The sequence below is a fragment of the Lepidochelys kempii genome, chromosome 4 (assembly GCF_965140265.1).
Source record: "Lepidochelys kempii isolate rLepKem1 chromosome 4, rLepKem1.hap2, whole genome shotgun sequence".
Lineage (NCBI taxonomy): Eukaryota > Metazoa > Chordata > Testudines > Cheloniidae > Lepidochelys > Lepidochelys kempii.
The window spans coordinates 43,303,300-43,319,192 of NC_133259.1; the positions used below are offsets into that span (position 1 = coordinate 43,303,300).

The window sequence follows — 15,893 nt, forward strand, 5'->3', positions numbered from 1 at the left end:
TGTATTATGTGCCTTCTAGCAATAAGCAAGCCATCAGTTAATCCCAAATATTGGTTGTATTTGAACACATGCTTGCTTTTGGGATAGCAGGTGTAATGGGGAATCACTACTGGAAATAAACCCAGAAGGTTATGTTCAGCTTCTGTCTTATCTTAGTTCAGTTCTGGGGCAGGGAGTGGGGCCTGGTGGATAGAAAGTGAGCAGAGACTCAAAACACCTAGGTTCTGTTCTTGGCTCTGTCACCAGTTCTGCTGGGTGACTTTAGGCAAATCACTGTGCCTCAGTTTCCCTACCAGTAAAGTGGGGATAACAATACTGACTCCTTTTGCAAAGCGGTAAGAGATCGACTGGTGAAAAGCCTTGGAAAAGAGCTAGGGCTTATTGGTATGGTGTGAAATACACCGCAGCCCTGAGTCTTTTCACGGCTGGTGCCGGGGTCTATCCCACGCTTTTCTGCCTGATCCCTCGCAAACGAAGGTGCAGTCCGCTCGTCAGGCTGAGCCGTGGGCTGGGGAGATGGGAATCGGTACCCTCGCCCTGGCATGCGGCCACGGGCGCCATTAGGGCACAAGGGTTGTGTCTGTCGCTCCGGCCCCGGCTGCCCGCGCCTCTTCTGATCGCACAGCGCCCGGCGGGAGCGCTCCCGGGCTGAGGCCGAGTCGGAGCCCGCGCCTAGCGGGGAGCCCCCCGCGCTGTTCCGCAGTCCCGGACCCTGTGCCGCCTGCTGCGGGGCCGGGGGGGGGGCGCTCAGGCCGGTAGGGGCCCGAACCCGCCGGCGCTAGCCGGTCGCTGCTGCAGCAGGAGCCGCCTCGCAGCCACCGGCCGCTCTCTCTCAACTGGGCTTCTCCCGTCTCCATGGCACCCGGCCGGCCGCACCAATAGAAGGGCGGGGCGGGCATCACGTGCCCCCCTCGTGCTTCCGGGGGTTGGTATCATGGCGGCTGGGGGCTGCTTGGCTTCGTAGTGGTGAGGCGACATCGTGCCCCCGCCCCCCCGGCATGGAAGAGCCGCTGTCCCTCGAGATGCCTCGGGAGCTGGCACCGCGGCAGGAGGGGGAAGAAGCTGCGGGCGGCGGCGACAGCAGCGAGACCGGCTCCTGCTCTGCATCGTTCTCCGGGGGCTCTGAGTAAGGGCGCCCCCACCCCCGTGGGCCTGGGGCAGAGAGTGACCGTGTTCTCTGGCCCTCGGGAGGGAAGGACTCGGATCTGGCCAGCGTGCGCCGTCCCCTGGGGTCAGGCGCTGCAGCCAGCCAGGGTGGCTGGCGTCCAGGGCGCCAGGTGTGAGACAGCGCACCTCGGCATCCTAAGGCTCCTGACGCCCAGCTCCATTCAGGAGAGCTTGGATTTCACGCTCCCCTTTTCCACTCGTCAGTTGTGAGAACTCGGGCAAATAGCTTCACTCTGTGTGCCTCTGTTTTCCACCGTAGAAAAGGGATAGGAAGGACCTCCTGCACTGGTGTCCTGTCAGAAAGTACTTTGGGGCGGAAGGTACTGTAAAAGGGGAAATGGTCTCAGGACAGTTTCAGCCCTTATATTTGAGTCCATATAGGGTGGTTCAGTTAGTCAATTTCTGTTAGTCTTATTAATAATTTAAATAGCTCCCAGAAGGGGACTTGGCTGTTTAACTGTAATAACAAAACTGTTACAAATATTATGTTTAAAATAACTATTCATGCATAAATATGAATGTGCCAAGTATTATGTATTTCCTTAGATTGTGGCAGCTGGGATCTGAAAACCTAAAGTTAGGCTCTTAAGTCCATATTTAGATACCTAGATAAGTGGTGTAATTTGCTCCTAGGAGCTTCTGTTAATTTCAGATGGCTACAACTTTTGTTATTTTAGGGTTACACTGTTGTCCGTTCCCCTAGCTAAAACATGTTCATTTCCCCCCTTTCCCAAGTTTTGGGCAGAAAACTGATTTATTTATTTTTTACTCTGTTTCCAAAACATTGTTCATTTTATGCTGGTGGTAGGGTAAAGCCTGGTCTACGCTTAAAATTTAGGTCGACGTAGCTACATCACAGATATGTGAAAAATCCACATGCCTGAACTCTGTAGCCATGCTGACCTAACCCCAGTGTAGATGCAGCTAGATTGATGAAAAAATGCCTCTGTTGACTTAGCTACTATTGTTTGATGTAGACTGTGGCCTAGCGTACACTACAAGGTTAGGTCGATTTAAGCTGCCTTGCATCAACCTAGCTGTGAGAGTGTCTTCACTTAATTTGACTCCCGGTGATGTAAGTGAGTGCTGATTTAGTAACCTCACCTTCCTGAGTGACATACAGTCATGGTCAATGCAATGTCAGTGTAGACACTTCGTGGCTTACATCGACTGTTACTGGCTTTGAGGAGCAGCCTCATAATGTCCCACACTGACAATACAGTTGATACAAGCACTTCTGGTGAGGATGCACACCACGAACACAAGGAGCCACGTGTGCGTGCACACAAGCGATTTAATAACTGTGATGGCTGTATGCTGACATAAGTTAGGTCAACATAAATTTGTAGTGTAGACATGATGTGCCTGTACAGTTACGTAGTGTAAATGTGGCTTGAGTTTTCTGTGACTCCTTGCTATGTTTGGTGGAATGAGTAAGGGCCTCAGTCCACAGAAGTAGCAAACACCTTGAAATCTACAGAAACCTGTTACTTCTGCACAGTTAACCTGCGTCCTGACCCTTTCCCTGGCATCAGAATCCTGAAATATCCTTGCTACTGTTGTCTAACCTTCCTTTTGATTATACTACTCCAGCCTCTGTTTTAGTGACTATTTTAGCTTAAGGCTGGAGTAGCAGCCTCAGAGTAGTTTTGCTACTACAGTATGGTCTGGAAGTATGTGTAGGATTTCTTCTCTTCCAGAAACATCAGTAAGATTCACAGTTAACACTCTAATGAGATGCATAGAAACAGTGTATGGTTCTTCTGGAGGCAAATCCTGTTCCCTGCAGATGATAATCTTGTAACTAAGGGCAGGTCTAAGCTTAAAGTGCTGCGTCAGTGCAGCTTCGCTGATGTAGTTGTGCCCCTGTAGCGCTTTAATGAAGATGCTTTAAGCCACTGGTGGGCAACCTGTGGCCTGCACACAGCCCACCACTGCTCTGAGCCAATAGGAGCGAGCCTCTCCCATCAGCTTAGTTAATCCATCTCCTTGACAGGCCACATCAGAGTTTGGGAGCCAGACCTCATGGCTCGGTGGCAATCAGCCTGGAAGCACTGAGAGCCTTTTTCAAGCTGGAGCTCTTGGAGCTTCCAGGCTCCCTGCTGCAGAGCCAGGGCTCCCCAGCTCTTCAGCATAGATCCTAAAAGCCCTGGGTACTGGTCTCCCCAGCAGCCCACCAGGCAAGCTGGCAGAAAACCAGGCAGGGTTCTGAGGAAACCCTGCCTGTTTCATAAGAAGTTTATCAAAAACAACACGTTTCCACAAAACATTTCAACAAATTGGCATTTTCTGCCAAAAACCTGTTTCATCAGGAAATTCCATACCAGCTGTAGTTGCCATGTTTTGGTTGTGATTCATATGCACCATGCATATGCATATGCACCTCTGTTCTCCTTTCCGCATTTGTCATTGTGTGGGTAAAATTCTGTTAAAACCTTAATCTGTTAGTATAGATTTCTTTTTGTTTAGAAAGTAACAAATATGTGTGTGGCTAGACAATTATTGGAAATATTTCTATAATAGTTCTAGATTTGGTTTCAGCAGAGGGAGAAGAGAGTTAGTTTTTGCACAATATGTGGACTAATGGTTGGAGGTTGAAGTACTTCAGTATGTTGCATAGCTGACCTATGTTCTTAATTTGTAATTTTAGAATACAGACTATTTTTAAAAGCAGTCCTATTTCTGTCTGCCTCTATTGTTTTCAAAGTTTTTTGTTTGGCTGTAAGATCAGAGCACGGATTATACATACATCCATTCTAGTACATCTTTATTCATATTTTTACCAAGATACCTGGACAGACGTTTTGTAGCTGACTCTGAAAGCACAGCAATGCTAGTTAGATGTAATTCATAGGTTTCAAAGTGTAAATTTGTATGAAAACTGATATCCTGCTCTAATCAGTATATTGTCCCAACTACTTCAGTGTCAAAATCCCTACTAATGAACCAAGGACATTCATGTTCATGCCTACTTCTCTAACAAATTTCATTTCTTGAGGCCATATTATATTGAGGGGGAGGAAGAATAACTTCCTATGTTCAGCTTATACAGTTTCTTTCAAATCTTTACCCAGGAAGGAAGAGCCTTAGTGGATGGGTGAGGCTGTGTAGGTCGTGTGGCCCCATCATCTTGCAGATTCATGGGGAAGGAAACTCCCAGGCCTATACAAATTTGATCCCTCTGTGCTTCTGCTCTGCTTGCTACTCTCTCCCCAGTTGCAGTGTTCCTGTGGAAGCTGGGGGTATGAGGGTGGGAAAGACTTGGAGACTCAGTTAATTTTTCCCCCAAGCAGCATGAACTTGTGTGCAGATGTTTGTTTGACTACAGATGGCGAATGCTGTGCAGAATGACTCCTTCTGCCACCAAGTTATTTATATTAGCAATTAGGAGTCCAGCTATAGGCTAGGACCCCATTAGGGTAGAGGGCTGTACAAACACAGAAAAAATATATTCCCTGCTTCCAAGACGTTACAGTCTAAGGGCTTGTCTACGCTGGCACTTCACAGCGCTGCAACTTTCTTGCTCAGGGGGGTGAAAAAACGCTACCCTGAGCGCAGCAAATTTCAGCACTGTAAAGTGCCAGTGTAAACAGTGCACCAGCACTGGGAGCTAAGTCTCTCGTGGAGGGGAGTTTTTTAGACTGCTGGGAGAGCGCTCTCTCTTTCCCAGCCCTCTGCTGTGACTACACAAGCCATGTTAAAGCGCTGCCATGGCAGTGCTTTAGCGTTGCCAGTGTAGACTAGCCCTAAGTAACCAAAACTGTGAATCTCCCTCAGAAGGGCTCTTATGGGGTCTCAGGAAGGAAAAATAGTATCATGGAGTTCCTTCATAAGCATTCTATCGGAAATTTGTCCAGATGGAGTCACCTTAATTGTCCCTTAAACCTTCAGTTATATAGCTGACTGTATATAATGTGCTTTACTCACCTAAACCCATGGAAACCTATATTACCATAAGAGTACTCTTAATTTAGACTGACTGTGGAACTAAGATTGTACTGTTATCAGTTCTAAATGGAAGCTTATTTTATTGACACTTAAAAATAAACCCAGTTGGGATAGGGAAGGGAGGTAGAAATCTACCCATAAACAAAGCATTAATAGTCTGTTATTTTATTGCTAAAGTACACTTTACTAACTCAGTTTTTATTGGTATGCTGTTCATAAATGCCATCAATACAACTGTTCTTTCTGATGGCTTAAGGGATGAACATGGGAGAGAATGGACAGGATGTCATTCTTGTTTGACTAAAAGAAAATCCCTCACTCTGATGGATAATGGTTACTTATTCAGACATGGCTTTGAAAGGAACAATTCAATGAAATTGGCTTCTGTGAATGATGCTTTTGCAATGGATGAACAGTAAGACACTATGAAAAGCTACTTCAGACTCTAGAAGGGCAGTTGTGGTTTTCTGCCCCCCACTGCCCGCTTTTTTTTATTCCTTTCTCCCTGTAAGGATTTTTATATTCAACATGATCTAGAGCACCAATGCCATAGAATTTCAAGAGGCAGACTTTTTCTCACCCCCTCTCCGAAGTAAACAAATGTAGTTGGTATTGCTGTCTTCCTTGTCTGCATTAGCATTTAATTCTCTCTTTCTCTCTCTCAGCGACCTTGAGCCTGAATGGTTGGACAGTGTGCAGAAAAATGGGGAATTATTTTATCTAGAACTGAGTGAAGGTGAAGAAGAAACTCTTCTTCAAGACATCTCTTCGGAGGTGGCTGCAGGGAATCATGTCAGGTTCCGTGAAAATGAAGCTGAGGTTATTCAAGAGGGATCACGAAAAGAAAGAAAGTATGAACCCAGACTGAAAAAAATCACCAAAATTTTAAAAAAGAAAAGCCTTTTACCAAAGCATTCTGGTAAGAAAGGAACTGGTGGTAGTGATGGGCATCCTTCCGGCCCAACCTCCATACTGAAACACCAATCCACTCAGAAGGTGGGAGTCATAGTCCAGCAACGGTATAAAGATGTTTGTGTCTATGTAAATCCAAAAAGACTACCCAGTGCTGGAGCAGGGGGAAAACTCAAGCTTCTGGAGGCATTGGTAGGGATTGTTCATCAGTCTTCATGGAGCAGCAGAAGAGCTGAAAAGCAAGGAGAACAAGACAGAAGCAACAAAGGGATCAATGAAGAGAAGCTTGTAGTTCATGGCTTGGTCCCAGGCAGCTCAGCCATAAAAACAGGTCAAATCTTGATTGGTAAGTAACCCAATGAACACTGACATGTGCTTACTCCCATTAAAACCAATACAGATACTAATTTACTCTTCAAACTGTAGCAAAACCTAGACTAACAAGCATTTTCAATAGAGGGATAACTTAAATATTTCTGAGATTTTAAATATATTTGAGCTGGTCAGCTCATAACTGAGGTTCTACTGTAACTGGAATTTAGTTGAACACAAAATGGCATATATAACTTATTTTTATTAAACAAAACAGCCATATGTTTTGGATACATAAACTTCTCTTATCAAAATATGATTCACATTTACAGCTATCTTATAAGTAGTTTAGGACCCAACAAATTTTGTATTAAATTCAGCTTTCATTTTAAACAGATTTATCTTCTAAAAGAAAACCATTGTAATTTGAAAAAAAATGTGGATTTCAATAAAAAAAATCTAACGTTTTTATTAAAATTTTTATCCACATTGAGCTACAGGCACATAGGCTATTCATAGATTACCAACAAGCAATGAATGTATCTTTGTGCTCCTGGCGTGCTGCTGTGGTTTTCTGTTGGGTCTTGGATCACTGGGGGAAGTTAATGCAACTCTCTAAGCAGTTGAAGAAGTCTGTAGGCGTAACATGGTTGGAAGGGGCAGGAGTGGGCCTGTATATACTAGTTTTGACTAGGTTCAAGAGGAGCAGCAAACAAAGACCCCAAACTGTGTAAAGGGTCAGCCTGAGCTGATTCAGAGTGTGAGGTACTGTGGAACAAAGAACTGATAACTAGTGTATGGGCGTACGAGAATTCCATGCAGATGATAAGTAGTGTCTGGTAAAATTAGCCTGCATGTCGACTTTTGGTTTTGTAATACGTTTTTTCTGTGTAGTCTTTTTGTCCTAAATAAATGTACTGTGGTTTGTGAAAATTGATTGGTCACTGGTAAACCTGTCATAGTTTCTGGTAGATAGTAGAACTGCAGGTGCTGGACTAAAGTGAGACTTGCTTGGAGAAGCACTGTAATTAGGGTTCCCAATTTTCGTTGGATGTATTCCTGGAGGTTTCATCGCATGACATAGTCTTTAATTAAAGATTAATCTTTTATTCCTGGAGACTCCAGGACAGTTCTGGAGGACTGGCAACCCTAACTGTAACTTGCAAGGAAATTACAGCCTAAATCCACAGTCTGGAGGGAGAAGGATATGAATTCCCACTCTGAAAAAGGGGCCCGAGATCTGAGCAGGAGTGCCCTCAAGGAGACTACAAAGGGATCAGAGATGCAGTTATCCCTGTGGCCATTTTGGGGTAATCCAATAAGACAATCACTGTGTGCTCCAAAGTATGAAGCTTTGAAATGTGTATATATATGTGTGTATTCTGAAACTAAATTAAAGTGTGGGAGGGAAACGTTGGGTAAGGGAAGCATTAGGGGGAGGTGTGGAAATGAAAGTCTTAGGCCACCATTTTACAGGGTCTTGGTAGAAACTCTGCAATTACCTTAAATGCTCAAGGGGAAACAATCTAAGTATAAAGGTCTAAATGTATTTTAAGAACAGATACATATTGCACAAAGCCTCTTATCTGTAAAGGACTGGTGATATTAGCCTTAAGATTGTTCTCTGGAGAGAAGAGAGTGAAGATGTATGCTCTGGATGGGATTTTCAAAAACTCCTGAATAATTTAGGAGCACAAGTCCTATTTGAAAGTCAAATCACATAAGCACTCTTGAAAATTCCACATTGTATACATAAAGACAGATCACACATTGACTCACGAGTGCATGTTTTGGATAAGAGTATTAAATAATACTCCCTTGTAAAAAAATGAATAACCTTCAAGTTGTTCCACAAAAGGGGAAAGGGTTAATATATAAATAAGTCTGAAGGGAGATAGGCCCTGGTTTATATGCATACATTTCGTTGACAAAACAGTTTGTAAATGCCTACCACCACACTAACAACGTAATTCCTTCTCTTGGGTCACAGTTAAGGTGACCAGAGAGCAAGTGTGAAAGAGAGGGACAGGCGGTAATGGGTAATAGCCGCCTATATGAGACACAAACCCTGAATATCTTTGGGACATCTGGTCACACTAGTCCTCAGTTAAAGTAGTATTCTTTTCTCTCCTGATTTTTGTCTACAAGAATGGACATACAGGCAGATCACTATGACAAGTAGCAGGCCTAGGAGATTAGATTAACTCTTTAACTGTTTCTGTTTCCATGGCAGGTATAGCAGTATTGCATTTATCCTTTACAGAGCTAAGGAGGCAATAGTATGTTAAGAGGGTGTGGAGAAATGAAATCTTTGTTTTGTTTTAAATGGGGACAGTTACTTAAACCTCAGAGGCTGGTAGTTTATTACATGTCCTGAGCTACCATCAACCAATGTAACCTTATTTTTACATGTTGGAAACAAAATACGTTAAAGCATACTGCCATCATTCCGCTTTGAACAGGGAAAATGTGCTATATCCTGTGCCAAGTGGCATAAAAAGTATAATTTACATATAAAAATACTCTAAATTATATATGTGCAGTGAACATTGGGTACTCTGAAATCTGTATGTGGTATCTAGCACCAGGGATATTTTGCATAAACTAAATGCTTGGATTTTAATGCAGTTGGCATAAGGGATGTACTGTTAAAAACCCAAACACTTAAATTTTTTTTGTAAACCACTTTTAATTTAGTTTGTTCCAGTCAAACCCTTCTGGTTTAGCGTTGCTGTATTGTATATCAGATGGCAAGATAGCCAGGCCTTTTGAGTGTACACCCAAACTCTGGTTAAAACCAGAAGTGCAGTTTAATTTTAGATACATAGATGGTACTAATATGAAGAGAATAGAAAAAATACAAGTTTCTTATGGTCTAAAATATCACTTAAAAGAAAAAGCTTAAGATGAGATTCAAGAATCGTGTCCTGAATTGAGCAGTTCTTTATTAAGATGTACTTCAAGTTTAAGTTGATCTAAATACTCACGAGAATTACTAGTTTATCAGTTGTTAAGCTAATCAACATGGTATGGTTCAGGTTAACCAATGTTGCTAGAATTCTACTTCTCTCATCTCTTACCAATAAGGGCCTGCAGAACAATACACTACTTTGCCTATATGCATTTGTTACTCTGTATAACATGGTGTGATCTTGCTGGTAGTCTTAACCTCGAGAACCAGGCATTAAACAACTCTTCCCTCTGAACATGAACATTTTGAAGTGCTGTTCTTTGGCTATATTAGTAACAGTCTTGGGACACTTGGCATATCTAATTTAATTTTCTAATTTGATTTCTAAATAAGAACTCTGTAGATTTTAGTTTTGTATCCCTGGCAGACAGAATACCTGATGATTTAAAGTAATCTCATACAGCTCTGAGATTCCATTCTCAATGAGAAGTATGGTAGCTATTTCAATAGCTGTCAATGTTTAATAATATTGCAGATTAATACTGCAAATTAAGCACTTTGTTTTACAACCAAATGGGCTAACAAAAAAGGTGGACAAGGCAGTTACTTACTAACTTTAATGGAAATTTTTTACATAGTTACTTAAAATAGTGCCTTAAGGTATCTTGTCCTGTTCATTCTGAAATTTGTATCACTATATCTTAACACTTAAGATTGAACATTTGTCTATTTGTGCACCACACATTTAAAAATATCAAAGGTTGCATATGGAAGTCATAAGTTTTCTTGCAATACTTAACCATATAGATGGTCAGAATCATGGTTACATTTTCTATTCTGAGAAGAAATACACCATTTTTGGCACCAAAAATTGCTGTCTAATAGCCCTGTGTGTTTTCCAAAACAAAACAAAAATACTTTATCCAAGTCTGTTAAGCTATTTACTAAAAGATGTTCTAAAACTAAATCTTTCTGTATATTGTGACAGCTCCAGTGGAGTAGTCCTCAGTTGGCCACTTAACACATCTGGATCTCCAAGTGTTTTAAGCCTTCCTGGGTCTTAGCAGGCTGCAGCACTGTTTCTTCCCTTGTGCTCTGTCTGGCACATTTCCAGGGCACTAACTCTCTTACTCCTTCACGGAAATGAAGCCCTTCAAGCTACTTGTGTAGGCCCCAACTTCCAGCACCCCCAGGATACCCCAGTAGCTTATGTAAACCCTTCTCCTAGAATCCCAGCAAAGGTCTGATCTTTCTGGGCTGCAGATTCTCTCAAGAGGCATGTGGTAGGTGTAGCATATAACAGACACTTTTGTTCTGTGATACTTTGCTCTTTATTTAATAACCTAGGAAATACACCCATCCATTTAAAAAAAAAAAACACTACTACTACATGCATTTCCCCTCACCTTGGCAGTCTTGGGGGAACAATCTGTGTTCAAATACATAGGGTCCACCCTTCTGTCTCATCCATCTCCTGCAGCAACTTCTCTCATCTTAAGTTGGTGAGAAGTGGCCAAAGAGAAGAATAGAGCAGTTTCTGCCCTTTGTAGCCTTCCTTTCTCCTTTATCAGATGATTTCCTAGTCAGCCTCAACAGTTGACTGCTGAGTCCGATCTGGTGACTTCATTGTCAGGTCACCTCTCCCAGCTAGGAGAATTGGTCTCTCAGGGGAGTCACTCTTGTCTACAGCTGTTACTCTATAATGATCGAGCACTCAAGTCAACAACCCATTTTGGTTTGCCCGTTTGCTCCAGGCTGGACTGAAATACCAAAGCGCACAGAGAAAGCAACTAGCTTCCACACTAAAAATGGAATTTGCAGCTTGATAAGGATACATACAAAGTTCGTAATCTCACACAGAATTCGCTGTAAAGACAGATCCTCAAATCATCACAGAGGTCTGTCATAGTTCACCATCCCAGACAGAATTCAAACAAACAAACCCCTCCGGTCTTCATTGGTCCAAAAAGTTGTGGGGTTTTTTCATTGTTGCTCTGAATGTACTTTTTATTTTTCTGCTCAAAGTAAAAAGTAGCTAGGTATATTGTGTTTGTAATGGCTCTTATTTGAGATCCTCTTTGCAAATGTAAGCCCTTTCATATTTTTGCAAAACCACTTTTGCTTGCCCAGCTTCATTCTTAAGGATCATGAATAATCTTGTTTTACTTTTTCTGCTTTATCAGTCATTCCAAGAAACTATTAACTATATTCTCCATTTAGTATCTGTTCAGTGTCACTCTTTTTCTAAGATTTCCCTATTCTTTGCTATCTTTGTTGAGACACATGAGTCTAGGTCTTCTCTAGTATTCGATGGGGGTAATGGAGTAAGTGAGTTTGATGGCACTCTTCATACACACTCAGTAGTTGCTGCCTGACTCATCATTCCTTAATTTCTGTGTCTAGGATGCCTATTGGTTGCATGTGTAAAGAAAGTAGAGCTGTAATGTAAAGAGTCTCCTTTTCTACTGGAGATGCTGGTTGAAACATCTGTTTGTTACTGAATCTCAATCTCTCACTTTTCTCAAGATACAAAAGGAAACCTCATACACTCCTTTTTGTTTTGAGCAGGTCCATTAGGTGCAAAGATGCAAATCTGAACTTTCAAAACAAAGCTCATTTTAAAGTAGACTTTTGTACATTGAGGTGATCCTGCAAAAATTCTAGTAAAGATGATCAAAACTTGGAACTTTGAACATGTTCAGTATTTTATAAAATCTTCTGATAAGTGGTCTAATTATTCATTTAATTTTATAAAACTGTACATCGTTCTCTTTTCTCCAGTGCTGAGTTTTTCTTGTTCCAGTTTTTTCTGTTCTGGTAAAAGAGCTAATACAGATTTTAAAAGGCCCACCAAAACAAGTTGAAGAAAAAACTGGCCTCTAAAAGCAGATGAGGCTTGTGATAGGAGATGCCAGTAACATTGGTTCTTTCTCTTCAAATTGAGTTGATTAGAGAGAGTAGAGAACTGTGTCCGTATCTTGTGGGAAGGGTGTTACTTAAGTGATGCTACTGGAAGTCTCACAATGGCCGAAAGGTTAGAAGAAGCATGCATGGGGAGGGAAATCCTTGCAGAGACTGAAAGGTTAACACTGTGGCATCCTAGTTTCTTAGTACTACACAGTGCTTTCTGTGCTATAGCTACACAATCATTCCAATATTGACCCACCTATTGACTTCCATTCGTTCTGTTACTGCACTCATCACTATGGTATCTGATTGCCGTTTATGGCTTCCTTTACTCCCTCAGAGAACACAAGGTACTTTTGTCTCCTAACACGATATAAGAACTTGAGAGAGACTAAGGCTAAGTCTACACTGGCAACTGAATGGCAAAACTTTTGTCTTTCGGGGTGTTTTTAAAAAAAAACAAAACACACCCCGGACAGACAAAGGTTTTGCTGACTACAAGCTCTGGAATGAACAGTGCTTTGTCAGCAGGAGCACTCTCCTTCCGACAAAGCAAACACTACTCGTTGTGGGTGGAAGTATTTTGTTGGCAGGAGAGCTCTCTCCTGCTGACAAACAATGGCTACACTGCGTGCCTTTTAGCAGCAAGGCTGTAGTGTAGACATAGCCTAAGTATAGTCAGGATTACTGTAATTCTAAAGAATGCAAAGCTGGGTCATAATTATCAGTTGCATGTAACATTGCAGATGCTCAGTCCCTGTCCAAGCCTGAATGAACACTAGAAGCTATGCTGGAAGACAGTCCTATGTCCTCTTTTAATGGCAAACTGATCTTTAAGGTTTTGCCCTCTAAGGAAGGGAAACTTCATCTTATTTCCGCCTCTCACTCCCAAGAACCAATGAAGGATGGTGTTGGTTTCCTTGCACAGAGAATTTCTATTGTAGAGAAAATATGGTCCATCATGCTTATGAAACAATTTCCTCCTGCATTTGAACAATAAAAGCTAGGGCTGTCAATTAATCGCAGTTGATGGTTAACTCAACAAATTAACTCGATTAAAAAAAATTGCCATTTTAATTGCACTGTTAAACAATAATAGACTACCAATTTAAATTTATTATAAATATTTGTGGATGTTTTTCTGGATTTTCAAATATTTATGTCAAAGTGTACAGTGGAATGGTGGTCAAAGGGGCATACAAATATTTAGCATATCTGGCGCGTCAGTACCTTGCAATGCCGGCTACAACCGTGTCATGGGAACACCTGTTCTCACTTTCAGGTGACATTGTAAATAAGAAGCGGGCAGCATTCTCTCTCATAAATGTAAACAAACATGTTTGTCTTAGCAATTAGCTGAATAAGTAGTTTAACAGAGTGGAGCTGTAGGCTCTAAAGCTTAACAGTGTTTTATTTTGAGTGCAGTTGTGTAAAAAAATAAAATTCTACATTTTGAAGTTGTACTTTCACGATAAAGAGATTAAACTACACTACAAAATTTGTATGAGGTAAATTGAAAAATACTATTTTTTACAGTGCAAAAATTTGTTATAACAATATAAATGAGGGCTGTACACTTTATTCTGTTCCAACTGAAATCAATATATTTGAAAATATAGAAAACATCAAAAATATTGAAATGTTTTATTTAACAATTGCAGTGCAATTAATTGTGATTATTTAATTGCATGATTAATTTTTTTAATCATTTGACAGCCCTAATAAAAACATAAAACATCATTGGTGGAGATCCTCATGTCAAGTTTTGTGTGTAATATTTTAAAAATAAATATACAATCCTAAAACTTCACCAATCCATGGGTATGGACAGTTATTGAAAGAGACAGGGCCATACGCGAGGATACCACCAAACATGGAATCCGCCTAACTTTCACTAGTTGTGAAACAGTAACCATTGCATAAAGACAGGTGACTCAGAGGCATGTACCTGCAAGGCAGCTATCTGTGTCTGTCGTAATGGAACTAACACACAGCTAGGATTCCTGTCAATGAAAGAATTCCTTTGAGAGCTCCAAAGTACTTTAAGGGATCTGATATTTTTTTCTTCCCGAGAGAGAGCGAGATTGTACTCAGTGAAAGGGTTATATAAAACAAGAAAAAGTTTAGAAGCCAGAGCTAGCGATAGGGTATTTGCATAAGCATTGCCATGTCTCAATTTTCATGATGGAGTTTGAGATGCAGCTTATATTTCAGCCTCCTCTTCAGGGCCGGCCCACAACATTTTGGCACCTGAGGCGGGGAGCTCAAATGACACCCCCATACTCCCTTGCTTGGGCCAAAACTTTGAAAGGTCTCAATTCTGCCTTCTTCCTGTTCTACTCCTCTCATAATACTCCTCTACTACCTACCCCAAAAAGGAGAACTAACAACTGAAAATGCCTTGTTCAAAAATTTTAAGTAACACTTAACTTTCAAATGCCTGAAGAGCAAATGTAACTTTTCTTGTCTGCATAGTAAACACTGGCACTTATCTGTTTGAATAATGAAAGTGGTGCTTTCTGTGCGTTCTTGGTTGCAAAGATTTGAACTGCTTCCTGCTGAAGGTCCACAGTCTGGGCTAGCTCATGCTCTACTGAGATGGTTGCAAGGTCGACCAGCCTCTCCTGTGTCATTGTGGAGTGTAGATGTGTTTTTATTAACTTCAGCTTGGAGAAGCCGCATTCTCCACTAGCAGCTGTTACAGGAAGTGTTAGAAGTATGCGCAGAGTAACAAAAGCATTTGGAAAGAGGGTGATCTTATTTATGCACATATATTCCAGAACAGCCTTTGGAGTTGATCCTGCTGAAATGTATCTTGAAAGGGCTTTCAGTTCATCACCTAAATCACTCGCATCAATATCGCGCATGTCATGTGTGTGCCCTGCATTGCTGGTGTAGGTCTTCTTCAGGTACAGTGAGGAGTTTTGGAATATCATACAACATCCCAAATATACTGCTGTGTTCCTTGAGCTGCATGAAACATTCTTCAACTGACTGTATTGCACAATCTAGCACCTGGTTAAATAATTCAACTTTGAATTGTTTTGGGGGTCTCTTAAGGGATTATCCTGTGCCTCGTAATCAAAATGTCATCCTCTTCTTTGGTGACTCTTGTATTCTTGAATGGGTGGGAAAATAGCTTCAGTGTGAAGTTCCTCTGCCAACATATGTGCACTCTTCAGAACATTTTGAAATCCCCCATCTGACCGGTAAGACTGTAGGTGTGACTTTGCTTTGTCCAGTTGTTCCATTGTTCCAGATATATCAAGGTGAATACCTTGGAGTCTCTTGCTTACAACATTTATTTCAAACAGTATGTCATGCCACAACACTAAGCCACGCAGAAATTTGAAGTTATGTATGTTTCTGGTGATTCCATTTCCCTCTGCCACTGTTCTCCCTTGAACAGTTCCTGCCAAAGCATTATGCCCCACAATGGCAACTATGACATCATCTATCTTCCTAATTTGGTGTTTTTAAAATTAGGTTTTATCGTCACCACTCGACTTAGCCGTTGTGTGGCACTCAGGGGTTTCAGTGTCAGCAAGGATGTTCCCAGATGTTGCTTCAAAATTTGCCATCGATGAGTTGATGCAGAGAAAAATACATAGATGCTTTGAATTACATTAAAAAATTCAGTAGCCTCACTAGAAGCTGACGCTACATTACTGACCACCAAGTTCAATGCGTGAGAACAGCATGGGACAAAAAAAGCTCGAGGGTTTAATTCTCGGAT

The 15,893-nt window shown here is 41.6% G+C and overlaps 1 protein-coding gene across 2 annotated transcripts in view; it reads left to right on the forward strand.

Annotated features, from left to right (window-relative positions):
• Positions 1-927: 927 nt before the first annotated feature.
• Positions 928-15,893, forward strand: part of INTU (inturned planar cell polarity protein) — a 100,131-nt gene continuing 85,165 nt past the window's right edge. For both annotated transcript variants that reach the window (XM_073341086.1, XM_073341087.1), the window contains exons 1-2: positions 928-1,126; positions 5,781-6,373. In XM_073341086.1, the coding sequence (XP_073197187.1) occupies positions 999-1,126; positions 5,781-6,373 (721 nt within the window). In that variant the 5' untranslated portion in view covers positions 928-998. The remainder of the gene's footprint in view (positions 1,127-5,780; positions 6,374-15,893) is intronic.